At 32.6% G+C, this 17563-nt stretch overlaps 2 protein-coding genes across 11 annotated transcripts in view; one reads left to right on the forward strand and one right to left on the reverse strand.

Moving 5' to 3' along the window:
• Nucleotides 1–17563, reverse strand: part of LOC105832304 — a 591095-nt gene that overhangs the window by 293347 nt on the left and 280185 nt on the right. The gene's annotated exons all lie outside the window — the stretch shown is intronic.
• Nucleotides 1510–15241, forward strand: LOC118644392. 4 transcript variants are annotated; one of them, XR_004962203.1, is made up of 3 exons: nt 3870–4396; nt 13895–15000; nt 15085–15241. XR_004962203.1 is itself a non-coding variant. In XM_036282908.1 (2 exons), the coding sequence occupies exon 2, from the start codon at nt 13905–13907 to the stop codon at nt 14676–14678; it is 774 nt and encodes a 257-aa protein (XP_036138801.1). In that variant the 5' UTR covers nt 1510–1664; nt 13895–13904; the 3' UTR covers nt 14679–15241. The 4 variants fall into 3 exon arrangements, 1 of the variants encoding a protein (XP_036138801.1); XR_004962202.1 differs by lacking the exon at nt 3870–4396 and adding an exon at nt 1510–1664; XM_036282908.1 differs by lacking the exon at nt 3870–4396 and adding an exon at nt 1510–1664 and having other exon boundaries at nt 13895–15241.

Consider the following 17563-nt stretch of genomic DNA (forward strand, 5'->3'; position numbering starts at 1 on the left):
ATAATTATGCTTAAAAATTAATGTTCAATATCATGTATTGTTAACACAACGAAGGATTTTCTTTTATAACCATAGAAAACTTACAGTTTCTTCTACCTTTATTTGCGTTATTAATTACGACAGATTTTCAGTGACTTATAATGTATTAACGATAGAAGAAATTCGAAGTTCTCTATCACATATAGAGAAAATCATTTCTAGTTAACCATACTAACGATACTTGACATAACATTAATCTCTAATTACCTATAATCACCGTAGAAGTTGCATCGAATAATTTATCCTGAAGTCGTCAGATCAAACGTGAATATTTTTCTATCGTGTTATTTTACAAAGAGTGCATATTAGGGATAGTATTTCGTGCATTTCGTAATTTTCTAATAAGATGGTTACAAAAGGAGAATGTATAAAGAATCAATCATGATAAATCTTCGTTAATTTAATATTCTATAAAAAACGAGAGAATTTGATGCGGCAAATATTATATTATTTGCAGGTTCCATACGTTTCCATCGCTTTCTCTCTTTCGACTTTCTTATTTACAAAAGTTTATTACGATTTAAATTTGTCCTATTTTTATTAATAATTTATAATCTCGTCATGTAATCGCGAGTGTGCGTAGCAGCCATCGACGCGAGCTTAGGCGCGGTGCGGCGAGACGTGGGAACGGCGACGACGCCACGCTTCTCCTTCTTTCCCCCGCCGCCGCCGGCAGCCAATGCTTGAAACAGTAGGCCGTGCTATGGCTCGAGCGGCTCGAGCCCTTCCTTCGACGCGCTCTCATTCGCATAATTTAAAAAATTTATATCTTGATTATTAGCAGACCAAACCCACAACAATATTGAACTTTTATGTTCATCTCGATCCCATCTACCTTTTTATGAACAGTGACCAGTATGCTCTGGGACTCCCGGTATATGTAATCCCAGATAGCCAAACGTGCTGAAGCATAAAAGTGGCAAGCCTTGTCGGATTTGTTTGTCGTTGCTATGCTGGACCTAGTGCAGCACATGTTACATACAAAACTTTATACGTTTAAAAACTATAATTTTAATAATATAATTTATTCGTATATAAATTAATAATGTTTTGTTAATAATATTATTTGAAATTGTTACTGAAATTAAAGTTTTGATGAGAAACATTGCATAAAAATTATTAAGCTCAGTGTTGGCATAACTATTCGTATTAGCGATGGATAATCAACGTGAAATATTCATACTAGGGATATCATGCCAATAAGCCGATTAATTACAAAATCGTCTTTTGCAACTTTTTTCTTAATAATATATATTATGGATTAGTAATATTATTACTTATTGCTTTGTTCAATGATGGTTTTAGACAGTCTCGAGAAAGAGGCGTCAGAGCCGATAGCATACGGTCGCATGGGGAAGGGATGAAGACTAAGGGCAAGACCCAATCATATACTGAACACTTACTTATTCTTTAATATAATTGGTCTTTGCCCTTAGTCTTCATCCCCTCTCTATGCGACCGTATGCTACCGGGACTGCAATCTGCGATCGCTGATTCAAAGCTTTCTATGGATATCAGTAACTGCGCGTGCAAGTTTTTGATTAATGTACAAAATATCTACAGAACATACAGAATAACTTCAAAAACTAATTTTTAAGAAGTTTACTACCATAAATAAGTAAAAGGTAAAACTAAAGTATTTTAATATTTATATCTATTTCTTGCATGTACTTTATACCTTAACCTATAAACTACAGTCGCATGATTGTTATGAAACTATTTATTATCAATTTGTTTCTTTTTAATAAAGCAGTTTGGTAATATTCAAGAACAAACATATGCGAATTACAAATATTAACAGTTCAACCTGTTTAACCCGTATAATTATTGCGACTTTTGTCTCTTGTATAATAATTTATTGTAGGTTATCTATTTCTTTCCTTTTTGATTTATTCACAAATATTATGTGAAAATTATTTCTTTTCAATTTACAAACTGACAAACAATTATAATTCTGTTCCGATATTTACTAGTATTGAAAATATATATTTTATATTATGTATATTATAAATTTTGAATACTTTAGTAATAGCCGCATGAATATCGGAATGCAACTTATATTGTAGAATGCAGAAACTGATAAAAGTTCCATAATTATACTTATCAAAAATTATTTTTTATCTATCAAAGGTATAATAATGTCAATTTCTTTATTTTGTTTTACTTCCAGATTGGTCGATGTTATTTTGACTCCTTGATTAACATCTACAGTAATATTTCATTATATAAAAATATATCATCAATAATGAAACATCTTAAACAATCCATAGGCACTAATTTTTGTAGCCGTCGTGCTTTTCGCCACATTTCTTCTTGTCAACGTCAACGAATTGTAGCTGAGTTGACACGTAATCGCGTCGAAGCATCAAATAATTCATTATGCAGTTGTCATAACAAAACTCTCAAACTTAAGGATCCTGTTAATCATTTTATTCCAATTAACAATTCAGTAACTAAAGAACAGTCGGATGATTCAAATTTAGAGTTAAACTCTGATGTAATTAATTCAGTTCAGAATGTTTTAAGTGAGAATGAAGAAAGCTTTTTAGATACTAGTACAACCTATGTTAGTGACAATGATGAATACAATGAATATGAGGATATCGTAGTAAACTATGCATCTACATTCACTGAAAAACTTGCAACTTGTTTTATACAAAGTGGTATTAATCATGTACAAGAAAATATGATTTTAAACACGTTACGCTGTCATAATTGTTTCTCAAATCTCCTGAAAGATATAAGAACTTTATTAAAAACTCCTCGCAAATCCATTATATTAAGAAATGTTCCTCCTGGCGAATATCTTCATATAGGTTTTGTAGCAGGAATAACCAACAGTCTTTGGAATGTTTCACGAGCTATGATTCCTCAAAGTTTAGAAATAGACTTTAGTACCGATGGTGCTATCTTACAAGGGGACCTTACGGGTCATGGAACACCAATTTTTTTTATACTTATAGGATTTGAAGATCAGTACCTGGACTTCAATTTCCTAAAGCAGTACGATGCGCTTCTCAAAAATACTCGAGAAAATCGATTTTGAAGATTTCCGATATCTGTAAGTACAGAAAATTTTAACCTATTGTCAGAGCCGCTCGTAGCCGAGCGCACAGAGCTCTAGTTTCGTAAGCGCGGAGTCGCTGGTTCAATTCTCGCTCTGGCCTCAATTTTTTTTTCATAAGTTAATAAAGTTTTTTTTTTAATCCTATATCTTAACATTTATCAAATTGAAATGCTAATTAATTATTAAATATTTATTCGTTATTTTTTAAATAAAAATTAAATTGGCTCATGTAATACTGACGAGTAATGTCAAATGTATTTATTATTAATATATTTTATAACATACATGAATTAATAACTCATAAAAATTAAACAACCATTTTTATAAATATTATTTTTGTTTTTTATATTATTTTTGTATTTACTCGTAATCTCTTAAAAAGTATTTCATTTTCTTTAATGTTTTCCATTTTTTGTACCAAATTTTAATTTATTATAAATATTCGCATTTTTAATCAAGTAGTAATTAAAAATAAAAAGATGTTAATTTTTATTTAAAAAATAACGAATAAATATTTAATAATTAATTAGCATTTCAATTTGATAAATGTTAAGATATAGGATTAAAAAAAAAACTTTATTAACTTATGAAAAAAAAATTGAGGCCAGAACGAGAATCGAACCAGCGACTCCGCGCTTACGAAACTAGAGCTCTGTGCGCTCGGCTACAAGCGGCTCTGACAATAGGTTAAAATTTTATGTACTTACAGATATCGGAAATCTTCAAAATCGATTTTCTCGAGTATTTTTGAGAAGCGCATTGTACTGCTTTAGGAAATTGAAGTCCGGGTACTGATCTTCAAATCCTATAAGTATAAAAAAAATCGGTGATCCATGACCCGTAAGGTCCCCTTGTTAGACAAGTCAGGTCAAATCCAAATTTGGCCAATCCAATGTAAAATTGCCAACATTTCCGGTAGTATGCCCGAAATTATCGGTATTTATCGAGGAAAACGTAAACCTTTTAGTGCTTTTGAGTTTTTTAAAGACTTTATTGATGAAGTGAATTTAGTGATCACAGAGGGGGGAATAATGTTTGAAGGTAATAGATTATCTATTGTTCTCAGATGCTTCATAGCCGATGCTCCAGCCCGAGCATTTGTTCTAAATCACAAAGGTCATACATCTTTCCATCCATGTTCGAAATGTAAAGTGTCCGGCGAATTTTATGAGCGACGACCTGTATTTCTCGGAATTGATCATATTGTTCGTACAGATGAAGAATATGCTAAACGACAGGATAAAGATCATTATAAACAAGGAAACTCTCCACTATCACACCTTCCAATTGGTGTGGTTAGTCAAGTTCCTTTCGAAAGCATGCATTTGTTATATCTTGGTTTAGGAAAAAAGTTATTTTCAGCGTGGGTAAGCGGTCAATATTCAATTTCGAGTAGACTTGCAAGTTCTAAAGCTGAGATTTCAGCAAGGCTTATTCATCTGATTCAATATTATCCAAGAGATTTTAACCGACCACCAAGACAGATTGAAGAACATTCAAACTATAAAGCAACTGAAGTTCGACACTTTATTCTTTATACCGGACCAGTAGTTTTGAATGGTATTTTACCGAATGAATTATATACACATTTCTTACTTTTACACGCAGCATTGCGTTGTTTATCTTTTAGTTCACCAACGAAAGAACAATTAATTTTTGCAGAGCTTGCTTACGTTTGTATGTAAGAAAGTGTCCAACATATTATGGAATATCTTTTATGTCTTTTAATGTTCATGGACTTTTACATGTTGTTGAAGATGTGAAAACTTTAGGTCCTCTTGAGTCATATTCTGCCTTTACATATGAAAACAACATGCGTATTTTCAAAAAATATTGCAGAAAACCTCATCTTCCTTTACAACAAATTGCGCGTAGAAGGGTTGAAGAATCAAATTTTCGCTACAGAAATTTAAACAAAAAATTACTTCAAAACCAAACTAAATTATTAACTGTTCGTAAAAAACATAACACTGGTTTAATTCCAAAAGAACTATATGGTGCACAGCAATATTTCGAGTTACAGACACAGAAATTTACGTTAGGCCTTCAATTTCATAATTGCTGCTGCATATTGCAAGATAAATCTATTTGCATTATTGTGAATATTTTGGTATTTCAAAAAACAAATTATTTGGTTATTAAGAAATTTCGTTGTATTAAAAATTTTTATGATGTGGGAATTTCATCGACTTCTGTAGGGGTTTTTAAGTGTTCAATGTTGAGTACTGAAACTTTTGTTGTGCCTGTAAGTGCAATTGAAGCAAAATGCTATCAAATGCCTTATTGGCAAAATGATACTGCTGATTTTAGTAGCTCTGATGAAACATCAAATGCACAATGTATTATTAATGATGAGTTTATTATAATGATATTAATATAATGATACAATATTGTGCAACTATTTTAACTATTACTTTGATATTAACTTTTTTATAATTTTTAAATTAATTGCTTTCATACTTAAGATTATATTTTGATTATATTTAAGACAATATTTTAAATATACATATGTTATAAAAAATTAATATTATAATAAATCATTATCATGCAAAGACATACTGTAATATTAATAATTTTACATTAAACATTTTATATTACAATTTTATATTACAATTTTATACATTTGTATAAAAACTTTTGATATATTAAATTGATATATTAAAAGATCAGTTATAAATATATATTTGAGTCATGATGCGGTTGTATAAGGAACTTTCTTCATCAATAAAATTAAATTTTTAATTCTGAACAAGATAACGTCACATGTAAGCAACAAAGTTGTATTTTGTACATAGATAAATGTTTCGTATACACACACGCACACACGCGCGCAGGCGCGTATATACGTCATACACTGGAACCCCGTGTTAGCGGACTGTTCGGGGCTTTAGTCTGCTAACGCGGGGTTATCTCCTATTGCTTGGTTTCACTCCCACTCCGTGAAATACGCGACTGCATTGCTCATTGCTATCCCCCACACACGCTACTCATGTGGGCCGAGTGCATATGGAGGGGATAGTTTCCGCTAACGCGGAGTACGCTAACGCGGGGTTCCAGTGTATATATATATATATATATGTAATGTTAAACTTATTAATAACGGCTCAACGTATATTTATTTATTAACTGTTATAGAATTTTTTATTTTTATTTATTTATTAATTGACAAAATCAAATTTTTATAAATATTGTATATTTGCATTGCAAATGGTTTAATACATACACACGCACGCACGCGCAATTATATATTATACATATTATATATATGTATGTACGTGTGTATATATATATAAACAGGGAGTCCCAGAGCATACTGGTCACTGTTCATAAAAAGGTAGATGGGATTGAGATGAACATAAAAGTTCAATATTGTTGTGGGTTTGGTCTGCTAATAATCGAGATATAAATTTTTTTAATTATGCGAATGAGAGCGCGCCTTGCGCGCCGAAAGAAGGGCTCGAGCCGCTCGAGCCATAGCACGGCCTACTGTTTCAAGCATTGGCTGCCGGCGGCGGCGGGGGAAAGAAGGAGAAGCGTGGCGTCGTCGCCGTTCCCACGTCTCGCCGCACCGCGCCTAAGCTCGCGTCGATGGCTGCTACGCACACTCACGATTATATGACGAGATTATGAATTATTAATAAAAATAGGACAAATTCAAATCGTAATAAATTTCTGTAAATAAGAAAGTTGAAAGAGAGAAATCGATGGAAACGTATGGAACCTGCAAATAATATAATATTTGCCGCAAATTCTCTCATCGTTTTTTATGGAACATTAAATTAACGAAGATTTATCACGATTGATTCTTTATACATTCTCCTTTCGTAACCATCTTATTAGAAAATTACGAAATGCACGAAATACTATCCCTAATATGCACTCTTTGTAAAATAACACGATAGAAAAATATTCACGTTTGATCTAACGACTTCAGGATAAATTATTCGATGCGACTTCTACGGTAATTATAGGTAATTAGAGATCAATGTTATGTCAAGTATCGTTAGTATGGTTAACTACAAAGGATTTTCTCTTGTATATGATAGAGAACTTCGAGTTTCTTCTATCGTTAATACATTATGAGTCACTGAACATCTGTCGTAATTCATAATGCAATTAAAGGTAGAAGAAACTCTGAATTCTTTTATTCATTATTTAATTTTTTATTTACTCTTGATTCGTATGTAAAATTGAACTTTGTACTTTTATACTTTGTAATTTAGCAGGAATATCTTTCCCTCTAAAGTATTTACAGAAACACGATAAACGTCATTTTCAACAACAGTTCCAATCAATATTATTAGAGTTTCATTAAATGTCATAAAATTTTTTTAACAAGATTACTATTTTTTAACATTTTTAACATTAAACACGATACGACACTCAGAAAGAAAGTATTGTGCTGATTATTTATCGCAGTTTTAGTGATAATTTTTGATAATTTTTTTTTCGATCGTGTGTAACACTAAAAATATAAAGAAATGATAATTGTTAAAACTTTATTTAAATTACACATAATGAAAGTAGAATAATACAAACTAAAGATGTTGTTAAACGTGGTAATATTTATTGTATTTGTGTACTACGTAGTGCTTGAGAGGGAAAGAGGAAGAGAGAAAGAGAGAGAGAGAGAGAGAGAGAGAGAGAGAGAGAGAGAGAGAGAGAGAGAGAGAGAGAGAGAGAGAGAGGGAGGGAGAGAGAGGTGTCATACTAAAATGCGCGAAATATAGTATGTATGTTACACTCTCTGTTATAACACAGAAAAATATTCCCTCTTGATGTAACGATTTCACGATAGCTTAGGCGCGATGCTACGATAATTATGCTTAAAAATTAATGTTCAATATCATGTATTGTTAACACAACGAAGGATTTTCTTTTATAACCATAGCAAACTTACAGTTTCTTCTACCTTTAATTGCATTATTAATTACGACAGATTTTCAGTGACTTATAATGTATTAACGATAGAAGAAATTCGAAATTCTCTATCATATACAAGAGAAAATCATTTCTAGTTAACCATACTAACGATACTTGACATGACATTGATCTCTAATTACCTATAATTACCGTAGAAGTTGCATCGAATAATTTATCCTGAAGTCGTTAGATCAAACGTGAATATTTTTCTATCGTGTTATTTTACAAAGAGTGCATATTAGGGATAGTATTTCGTGCATTTCGTAATTTTCTAATAAGATGGTTACGAAAGGAGAATGTATAAAGAATCAATCGTGATAAATCTTCGTTAATTTAATATTCCATAAACAACGATGAGAGAATTTGATGCGGCAAATATTATATTATTTGCAGGTTCCATACGTTTCCATCGCTTTCTCTCTTTCGACTTTCTTCTTTACAAAAGTTTATTACGATTTAAATTTGTCCTATTTTTATTAATAATTTATAATCTCGTCATGTAATCGCGAGTGTGCGTAGCAGCCATCGACGCGAGCTTAGGTGCGGTGCGGCGAGACGTGGGAACGGCGACGACGCCACGCTTCTCCTTCTTTTCCCCGCCGCCGCCGGCAGCCAATGCTTGAAACAGTAGGCCGTGCTATGGCTCGAGCGGCTCGAGCCCTTCCTTCGGCGCGCAAGGCGCGCTCTCATTCGCATAATTTAAAAAATTTATATCTCGATTATTAGCAGACCAAACCCACAACAATATTGAACTTTTATGTTCATCTCGATCCCATCTACCTTTTTATGAACAGTGACCAGTATGCTCTGGGACTCCCTGTATATATACAGGGTGTAATGTAATCGGAAGCCATCCCGTAATGGGAAGATAGACGGGATCGAGATGAACATAAAAGTCCAACATTGTCTTGGGTTAGGTCTATCAACAATCGAGATATAAATTTTTCAAATTGTACGAATGAGAGCGCGCCGTGTGAAGAGCCGAGACGCTCGAGCTGTAGCGCGGCCCACTGTGTCGAGCATTGGCTGCCGGCGGCGGGGGGAAAGGAGCAGAAGCGGCGCCGCTGCCTGTGCTTCGCCGCCCTCGCGTCTCGCCGCACCGCGCCTACACTCGCGGCGATGGCCGCTACGCACATTCGCGATTACTTGACAAATTAGGAGTTAGCAGAGATATGACAAATTAAAACCGTAATAAACTGCTGTGATTAAGAAAGTCGAAAGAGCAAAAGCGATAGAAACTTATGGAATCTACAAATAATCTAATTTCTATCGTAATTGTGAATAAGTAAATTAATAAAAGTTTTTCGTACATTCACGAAAGAATCTTTCTTTTTCTTAAATATCTTATTTACAGTATCATACAATTCTAACTTTGTTTCTCATCGAATTGTGTCGTACTGTTAAATCCTTGATGAAAACATTAATAAAAAATTACCATAAATTCACGATTGATTCTCAAAGTAATAATTTTCTTTTATAAGTGTATTATAATATTTGCCGCATCAAATTCTCTCATCGTTTCTTATCGTTTTTCTTTTCATGAAATGTTAAATTAACGAAGGTTTATCACAATTAACATCTATGATTCTTTATACATTCTCTTTTCGTAAATATTTAATTAGAAAATTACAAAATGCGCAATATATCCATATAATATGTTACACTCTTTGTTCATAACACGATAGAAAAATATCTCTTGATGTAACGATTTCATAATAGATTATGCCTTCTACGATAATTATGCTTAGAGATCGATGTTCAATATCAAGTATTGTTAATACAAGAAGAGTTTTTCTTTCATAACGATAGGGAACTTGAAATTTCTTTTATCTTTAATTACATTATTAATTACGACAGTAATTTTTACTGATTGATTCAGAACAGATATAAAAAAAAATACAAGAATTTAATTGATTTCTCTTTTGTAATCCATTACTTGTCTGAATAAAAAAAAAGAATTTCAAGAAGTGATATCATTGATATCAATGATATGTCTCCGTAGATATTTTGTCATATTCCAACGAGAAAATATACTTTCCTAACAGGAAACGAGAGAACGATAGACAATGATATCACTTCTTGAAATTCTTTTTTTTTATTCAGACAAGTAATGGATTACAAAAGAGAAATCAATTAAATTCTTGTATTTTTTTTTATATCTGTTCTGAATCAATCAGTAAAAATTACTGTCGTAATTAATAATGTAATTAAAGATAAAAGAAATTTCAAGTTCCCTATCGTTATGAAAGAAAAACTCTTCTTGTATTAACAATACTTGATATTGAACATCGATCTCTAAGCATAATTATCGTAGAAGGCATAATCTATTATGAAATCGTTACATCAAGAGATATTTTTCTATCGTGTTATGAACAAAGAGTGTAACATATTATATGGATATATTGCGCATTTTGTAATTTTCTAATTAAATATTTACGAAAAGAGAATGTATAAAGAATCATAGATGTTAATTGTGATAAACCTTCGTTAATTTAACATTTCATGAAAAGAAAAACGATAAGAAACGATGAGAGAATTTGATGCGGCAAATATTATAATACACTTATAAAAGAAAATTATTACTTTGAGAATCAATCGTGAATTTATGGTAATTTTTTATTAATGTTTTCATCAAGGATTTAACAGTACGACACAATTCGATGAGAAACAAAGTTAGAATTGTATGATACTGTAAATAAGATATTTAAGAAAAAGAAAGATTCTTTCGTGAATGTACGAAAAACTTTTATTAATTTACTTATTCACAATTACGATAGAAATTAGATTATTTGTAGATTCCATAAGTTTCTATCGCTTTTGCTCTTTCGACTTTCTTAATCACAGCAGTTTATTACGGTTTTAATTTGTCATATCTCTGCTAACTCCTAATTTGTCAAGTAATCGCGAATGTGCGTAGCGGCCATCGCCGCGAGTGTAGGCGCGGTGCGGCGAGACGCGAGGGCGGCGAAGCACAGGCAGCGGCGCCGCTTCTGCTCCTTTCCCCCCGCCGCCGGCAGCCAATGCTCGACACAGTGGGCCGCGCTACAGCTCGAGCGTCTCGGCTCTTCACACGGCGCGCTCTCATTCGTACAATTTGAAAAATTTATATCTCGATTGTTGATAGACCTAACCCAAGACAATGTTGGACTTTTATGTTCATCTCGATCCCGTCTATCTTCCCATTACGGGATGGCTTCCGATTACATTACACCCTGTATATATATACAGGGTGTCTGGTATTTTTTTATGGGATGTTTATGAGCAGGTAGAGCGCATGAAACTGAACAGAAAAGTCCTTACCGTTTTTCCATTTCGCAATAATTAACAAGTTAGTGACTTGTAAAATTTTCTGTATTAGCCCGGCCTACCAGCAAATGCAAGCGTGCTGAGCGCCCGGCCGCGGCGGCCGCCCCTCCCCAGCGCTTGAACCTTGAGATTGCTAGGCGCGCGGGGGGAGTTGTTACAACAAGCGACAATGGCTACGCACAAACGACGCGTAACGATAAATTCTCCCTTTGAGTTATGATAGTTCCTTACGTTTTTTAATGAAAATAAAATGTTTTAACGACAAAAAGTATGTGTGTACGTGTACATACATGTGTACAAAAAATATCAGTTTTAATGCTTAAAAAAGTGATTACTAAATTTATTTTTTTAATAAATAACGATTATTTTTAATAAAAAATATTTTTTTCATGATAGTCTTAAACGTCGTAAACGGTCATTATAAATTCTAAAAGAAGCTGTTATTATATGCTCGAAACAAAATTTATGCTTCTTCAAAAAACATTAGAAAATTTTATCGATTAAAATGGAAATGACAACCAAATAAAATGTTTGTTTCAACTTTATATTCTTAATTAAAAATTAAATAACTAGGATATTTATATTTTTAATAAAATTAATCCTTGTGATAGATTTATAATACACGAAAAAAACTTTATGGTAAAAATTACTATGGTAAATAGTAAACGCGGGCCAAGGAGGAATTATGAAAATTTTTATTATGTTTTTCATCAAATTACGACAATATTTACACTACTTATATGATATAATTCTCTGAAATTTCTTCTTACAGTTCGTGGTTACTATCATAAATAATAAAATCATACATAATTTTACTATAAAATTTTCTCCGTGTAAATTTAGGAATATATGAATTTATTAAATGTTTGAAAACTTATAAACAATATTTATTTAATTTAAAAAAATTTTAGTTTGTAATGTGTGTGTGTGTGTGTGTGTGTGTGTGTGTGTGTGTGTGTGTGTGTGTGTGTGTGTGTGGAGGGGGAGGATACGTACATACACGAGCTAAAGAATAATCACTTTGTGACAGGAAAATGATTATTCCTTAATTCAAGAATTGGTTTGTAATTTGTGTGTGTGTGTGTGTGTACATACGCGAAAATGTTAAACATTATTTGTTTTATGTAAAGTGTGGTGTTTATTATCAACAGAATACTCTTTTCAGTCATTAAAGATAAAATAATTATTAAAAAAAATACAATTAAAAGTGAATAATTGATTTTTTTTAAACTAGAATCATATTTTTTTACGTGTACGTGTATAGTAATCAGCGTAAATAGTAATAGTGATATAAAATCGCGGAACTAAGGCATAATCATTTTCCTGTCACAAAGTGATTATTCTTTAGCTCGCGTATGTATGTACAAGGATTAATTTTATTAAAAATATAAATATCCTAGTTATTTAATTTTTAATTAAGAATATAAAGTTGAAACAAACATTTTATTTGGTTGTCATTTCCATTTTAATCGATAAAATTTTCTAATGTTTTTTGAAGAAGCATAAATTTTGTTTCGAGCATATGATAACAGCTTCTTTTAAAATTTATAACAACCGTTTACGACGTTTAAGACTATCATCAAAAAAATATTTTTATTAAAAATAATTGTTATTTATTAAAAAAATAAATTTAGTAATCACTTCTTTAAGCATTAAAACTGATATTTTTTGTACACATGTATGTACACGTACACACATACCTTTTGTCGTTAGAACATTTTATTTTCATAAAAAAACGTAAGGAACTATCATAACTCAAAGGGAGAATTTAGCGTTATGCGTCGCTTGTGCGTAGCCATTGTCGCTTGTTGTAACAACTCCCCCCGCGCGCCTAGCAATCTCAAGGTTCAAGCGCTGGGGAGGGACGGCCGCCGCGGCGCTCAGCACGCTTGCATTTGCCGGTAGGCCGGGCTAATACAGAAAATTTTACAAGTCACTAACTTGTTAACTATTGCAAAAATGGAAAAACGGTAAGGACTTTTCTGTTCAGTTTCATGCGCTCTACCTGCTCATAAACATTCCATAAAAAAATACCAGACACCCTGTATATATATATATATATATATACACACGTACATACATATATATAATATATATATATATATATATATATATATATATATATATACACACGTACATACATATATATAATATGTATAATATATAATTGCGCGTGCGTGCGTGTGTATGTATTAAACCATTTGCAATGCAAATATACAATATTTATAAAAATTTGATTTTGTCAATTAATAAATAAATAAAAATAAAAAATTCTATAACAGTTAATAAATAAATATACGTTGAGCCGTTATTAATAAGTTTAACATTACATTAACACTCTTATTACTCTTTGGTTGGAAAAAGTATACATAGCATTATTAAATACTTAGCCATATTAACTGCACTAATTTACAATGTATCTTTCTCTTTCCACATTGGAAAGAAAAAAACACTCTGAATTAGTACAATTAGTATGGCTAGTTATTAATGACACCATGTTTATACAAATTGGACGCTTCTACCATTAACAGAATATATGTTTTGTATTATTTATTTCAGATTGGATAAAATGAAACGAACAATGCGAAATATAAAGCAGCCAACGCGTTTTGCAGATATGGTTCCATTTGACACCTCCTCATCTGAGAACGAGCCACCTATCAGTCGAAGGCGTTTGTTCAATGATTCAGGATCTATTAAAGATGATATTGAACAACTCAAATCAACATTGACTACTCGTTCTAAAAAAGAACGACCGAAACAAGATAAACATGTCCAAAACACATTCACGTCAAAACACTCTTTCTCACAACCTTTACTAAAAAAGAATACCTTCTTTCATAAGAAATTTCCTTTAACTAATAAATCATTTTCACAAGAGAACCATTCTCTAATTCCACATTCTCCATCTGTCTGTGCTGTTAATGTAGAGTCACGCAATAAACGCTCTGTGCATCCACATTCATCACCAAATCGTACTACCCACGTATACAGGAACTGCTCTGTAACTCCGCAGTCTCCATCTAGCAATACTGCCCACGTAGATTCTCGCAGTAAGCGTTCTCTGAGTTTACAATTATCATCTGACCACATTGCCCATATAGATTCTGACAACAATCACTCAGTGACTTCACATTCATCACCAAATCGTACTACTACCCATATAGATGTTTACAGGAACCGTTCTGTAACTCCACATTCTCTATTTAGCCATACTACCCATGTAAATTCTCGCAGTAAGCGCTTTCTAAGTCCACATTCATCACCCAATCGCATGACTCAGAAGGATTATCACACCAATCGCTCAGTGACTCCACATTCTTCACCTGCCCGCACTTCCTAACTAGATTCTCATAGTAATCGCTCTTTGAATTCACATTCATCACAGGACCGCATTGCCCAAATAGATTCTCAAAGCCGTTGCTCAGAAACTCAACAATCGTCAACAAACCGTATTGCTCATGCAGCGTCTCACATTAACCGTTCTTTCTCTCTTTTATTTGTTCAACGTAAATACCAAACATCACACTATTACTCTAATAAGCATTCCACTCATTCATCTGTACAAACAAAACATATAAGTGATTTAGACTCTCACCATAATCACAAACGATCTATTTGTCATGACAAATTCTCTGCACACGACCACCAGTTATGCGGAAGTGGTAAATATTGTACTATTTCATTAATATTATAATTTTACGTCAATTAAAAATATAAACATTGAATATCTCAATTTAAATTTTTAGATTTAAAAACTTGTATCCACAAAAATACGAACAATATTTCACGTCCGTTACAATGTACAATATCATCAAAAAATTCATTAAACGATGATCTGTTTCTAATTCGAAGCGATATTTGGTATGAAGAATATATAAGTTTAAAGATACACATACATACATACATACATACATACATACATACATACATACATACATATACAGGGAGTCCCAGAGCATACTGGTCACTGTTCATAAAAAGGTAGATGGGATCGAGATGAACATAAAAGTTCAATATTGTTGTGGGTTTGGTCTGCTAATAATCGAGATATAAATTTTTTAAATTGTGCGAATGAGAGCGCGCCTTGCGCGCCGAAGGAAGGGCTCGAGCCGCTCGAGCCATAGCACGGCCTACTGTTTCAAGCATTGGCTGCCGGCGGCGGCGGGGGAAAGAAGGAGAAGCGTAGCGTCGTCGCCGTTCTCACGTCTCGCCGCACCGCGCCTAAGCTCGCGTCGATGGCTGCTACGCATACTCGCGATTACATGACGAGATTATAAATTATTAATAAAAATAGGACAAATTTAAATCGTAATAAACTTTTGTAAATAAGAAAGTCGAAAGAGAGAAAGCGATGGAAACGTATGGAACCTGCAAATAATATAATATTTGCCGCATCAAATTCTCTCATCGTTTTTTATGGAATATTAAATTAACGAAGATTTATCACGATTGATTCTTTATACATTCTCCTTTCGTAACCATCTTATTAGAAAATTACGAAATGCACGAAATACTATCCCTAATATGCACTCTTTGTAAAATAACACGATAGAAAAATATTCACGTTTGATCTAACGACTTCAGGATAAATTATTCGATACAACTTCTATGGTAATTATAAGTAATTAGAGATCAATGTTATGTCAAGTATCGTTAGTATGGTTAACTAGAAATGATTTTCTCTTGTATATGATAGAGAACTTCGAATTTCTTCTAATACATTATAAGTCACTGAAAATCTGTCGTAATTAATAATGCAATTAAAGGTAAAAGAAACTCTGAATTCTTTTATTCATTATTGAATTTTTTATTTACTCTTGATTTGTATGTAAAATTGAACTTTGTACTTTTATACTTTGTAATTTAGCAGGAATATCTTTCCCTCTAAAGTATTTACAGAAACACGATAAACGTCATTTTCAACAACAGTTCCAATCAATATTATTAGAGTTTCATTAAATGTCATAAAATTTTTTTAACAAGATTACTATTTTTTAACATTTTTAACATTAAACACGATACGACACTCAGAAAGAAAGTATCGTGCTGATTATTTATCGCAGTTTTAGTGATAATTTTTGATAATTTTTTTTTCGATCGTGTGTACACTAAAAATATAAAGAAATGATAATTGTTAAAATTTTATTCAAATTACACATAATGAAAGTAGAATAGTACAAACTAAAGATGTTGTTAAACGTGGTAATATTTACTGTATTTGTGTACTACGTAGTGCTTGAGAGAGAAAGAGGGAGGGAAGAGATAGAGAGAGAGAGAGAGAGAGAGAGAGAGAGAGAAAGAGAGAGAGAGAGAGAGAGAGAGAGAGAGAGAGAGAGAGAGAGGGGGGGGGGAGAGAGGTGTCATACTAAAATGCGCAAAATACTTATCCATAGTATGTTACACTCTTTGTAATAATACAGAAAAATATTCCCTCTTGATGTAACGATTTCACGATAGCTTAGGCGCGATGCTACGATAATTATGCTCAAAAATTAATGTTCAATATCATGTATTGTTAACACAACGAAGGATTTTCTTTTATAACCATAGAAAACTTACAGTTTCTTCTACCTTTAATTGCATTATTAATTACGACAGATTCTCAGTGACTTATAATGTATTAACGACAGAAGAAATTCGAAGTTCTCTATCATATACAAGAGAAAATCATTTCTAGTTAACCATACTAACGATACTTGACATAACATTGATCTCTAATTACCTATAATTACCGTAGAAGTTGCATCGAATAATTTATCCTGAAGTCGTTAGATCAAACGTGAATATTTTTCTATCGTGTTATTTTACAAAGAGTGCATATTAGGGATAGTATTTCGTGCATTTCGTAATTTTCTAATAAGATGGTTACGAAAGGATAATGTATAAAGAATCAATCGTGATAAATCTTCGTTAATTTAATATTCCATAAAAAACGATGAGAGAATTTGATGCGGCAAATATTATATTATTTGCAGGTTCCATACGTTTCCATCGCTTTCTCTCTTTCGACTTTCTTATTTACAAAAGTTTATTACGATTTAAATTTGTCCTATTTTTATTAATAATTTATAATCTCGTCATGTAATCGCGAGTGTGCGTAGCAGCCATCGACGCGAGCTTAGGCACGGTGCGGCGAGACGTGGGAACGGCGACGACGCCACGCTTCTCCTTCTTTCCCCCGCCGCCGCCGGCAGCCAATACTTGAAACAGTAGGCCGTGCTATGG

Source organism: Monomorium pharaonis, chromosome 2 (assembly GCF_013373865.1).
Source record: "Monomorium pharaonis isolate MP-MQ-018 chromosome 2, ASM1337386v2, whole genome shotgun sequence".
Lineage (NCBI taxonomy): Eukaryota > Metazoa > Arthropoda > Insecta > Hymenoptera > Formicidae > Monomorium > Monomorium pharaonis.

Coding starts and splice junctions, on each gene's coding strand:
- LOC118644392 (XM_036282908.1), top strand. CDS start 13,905: ATGAAACGAACAATGCGAAATATAAAGCAGCCAACGCGTTTTGCAGAT.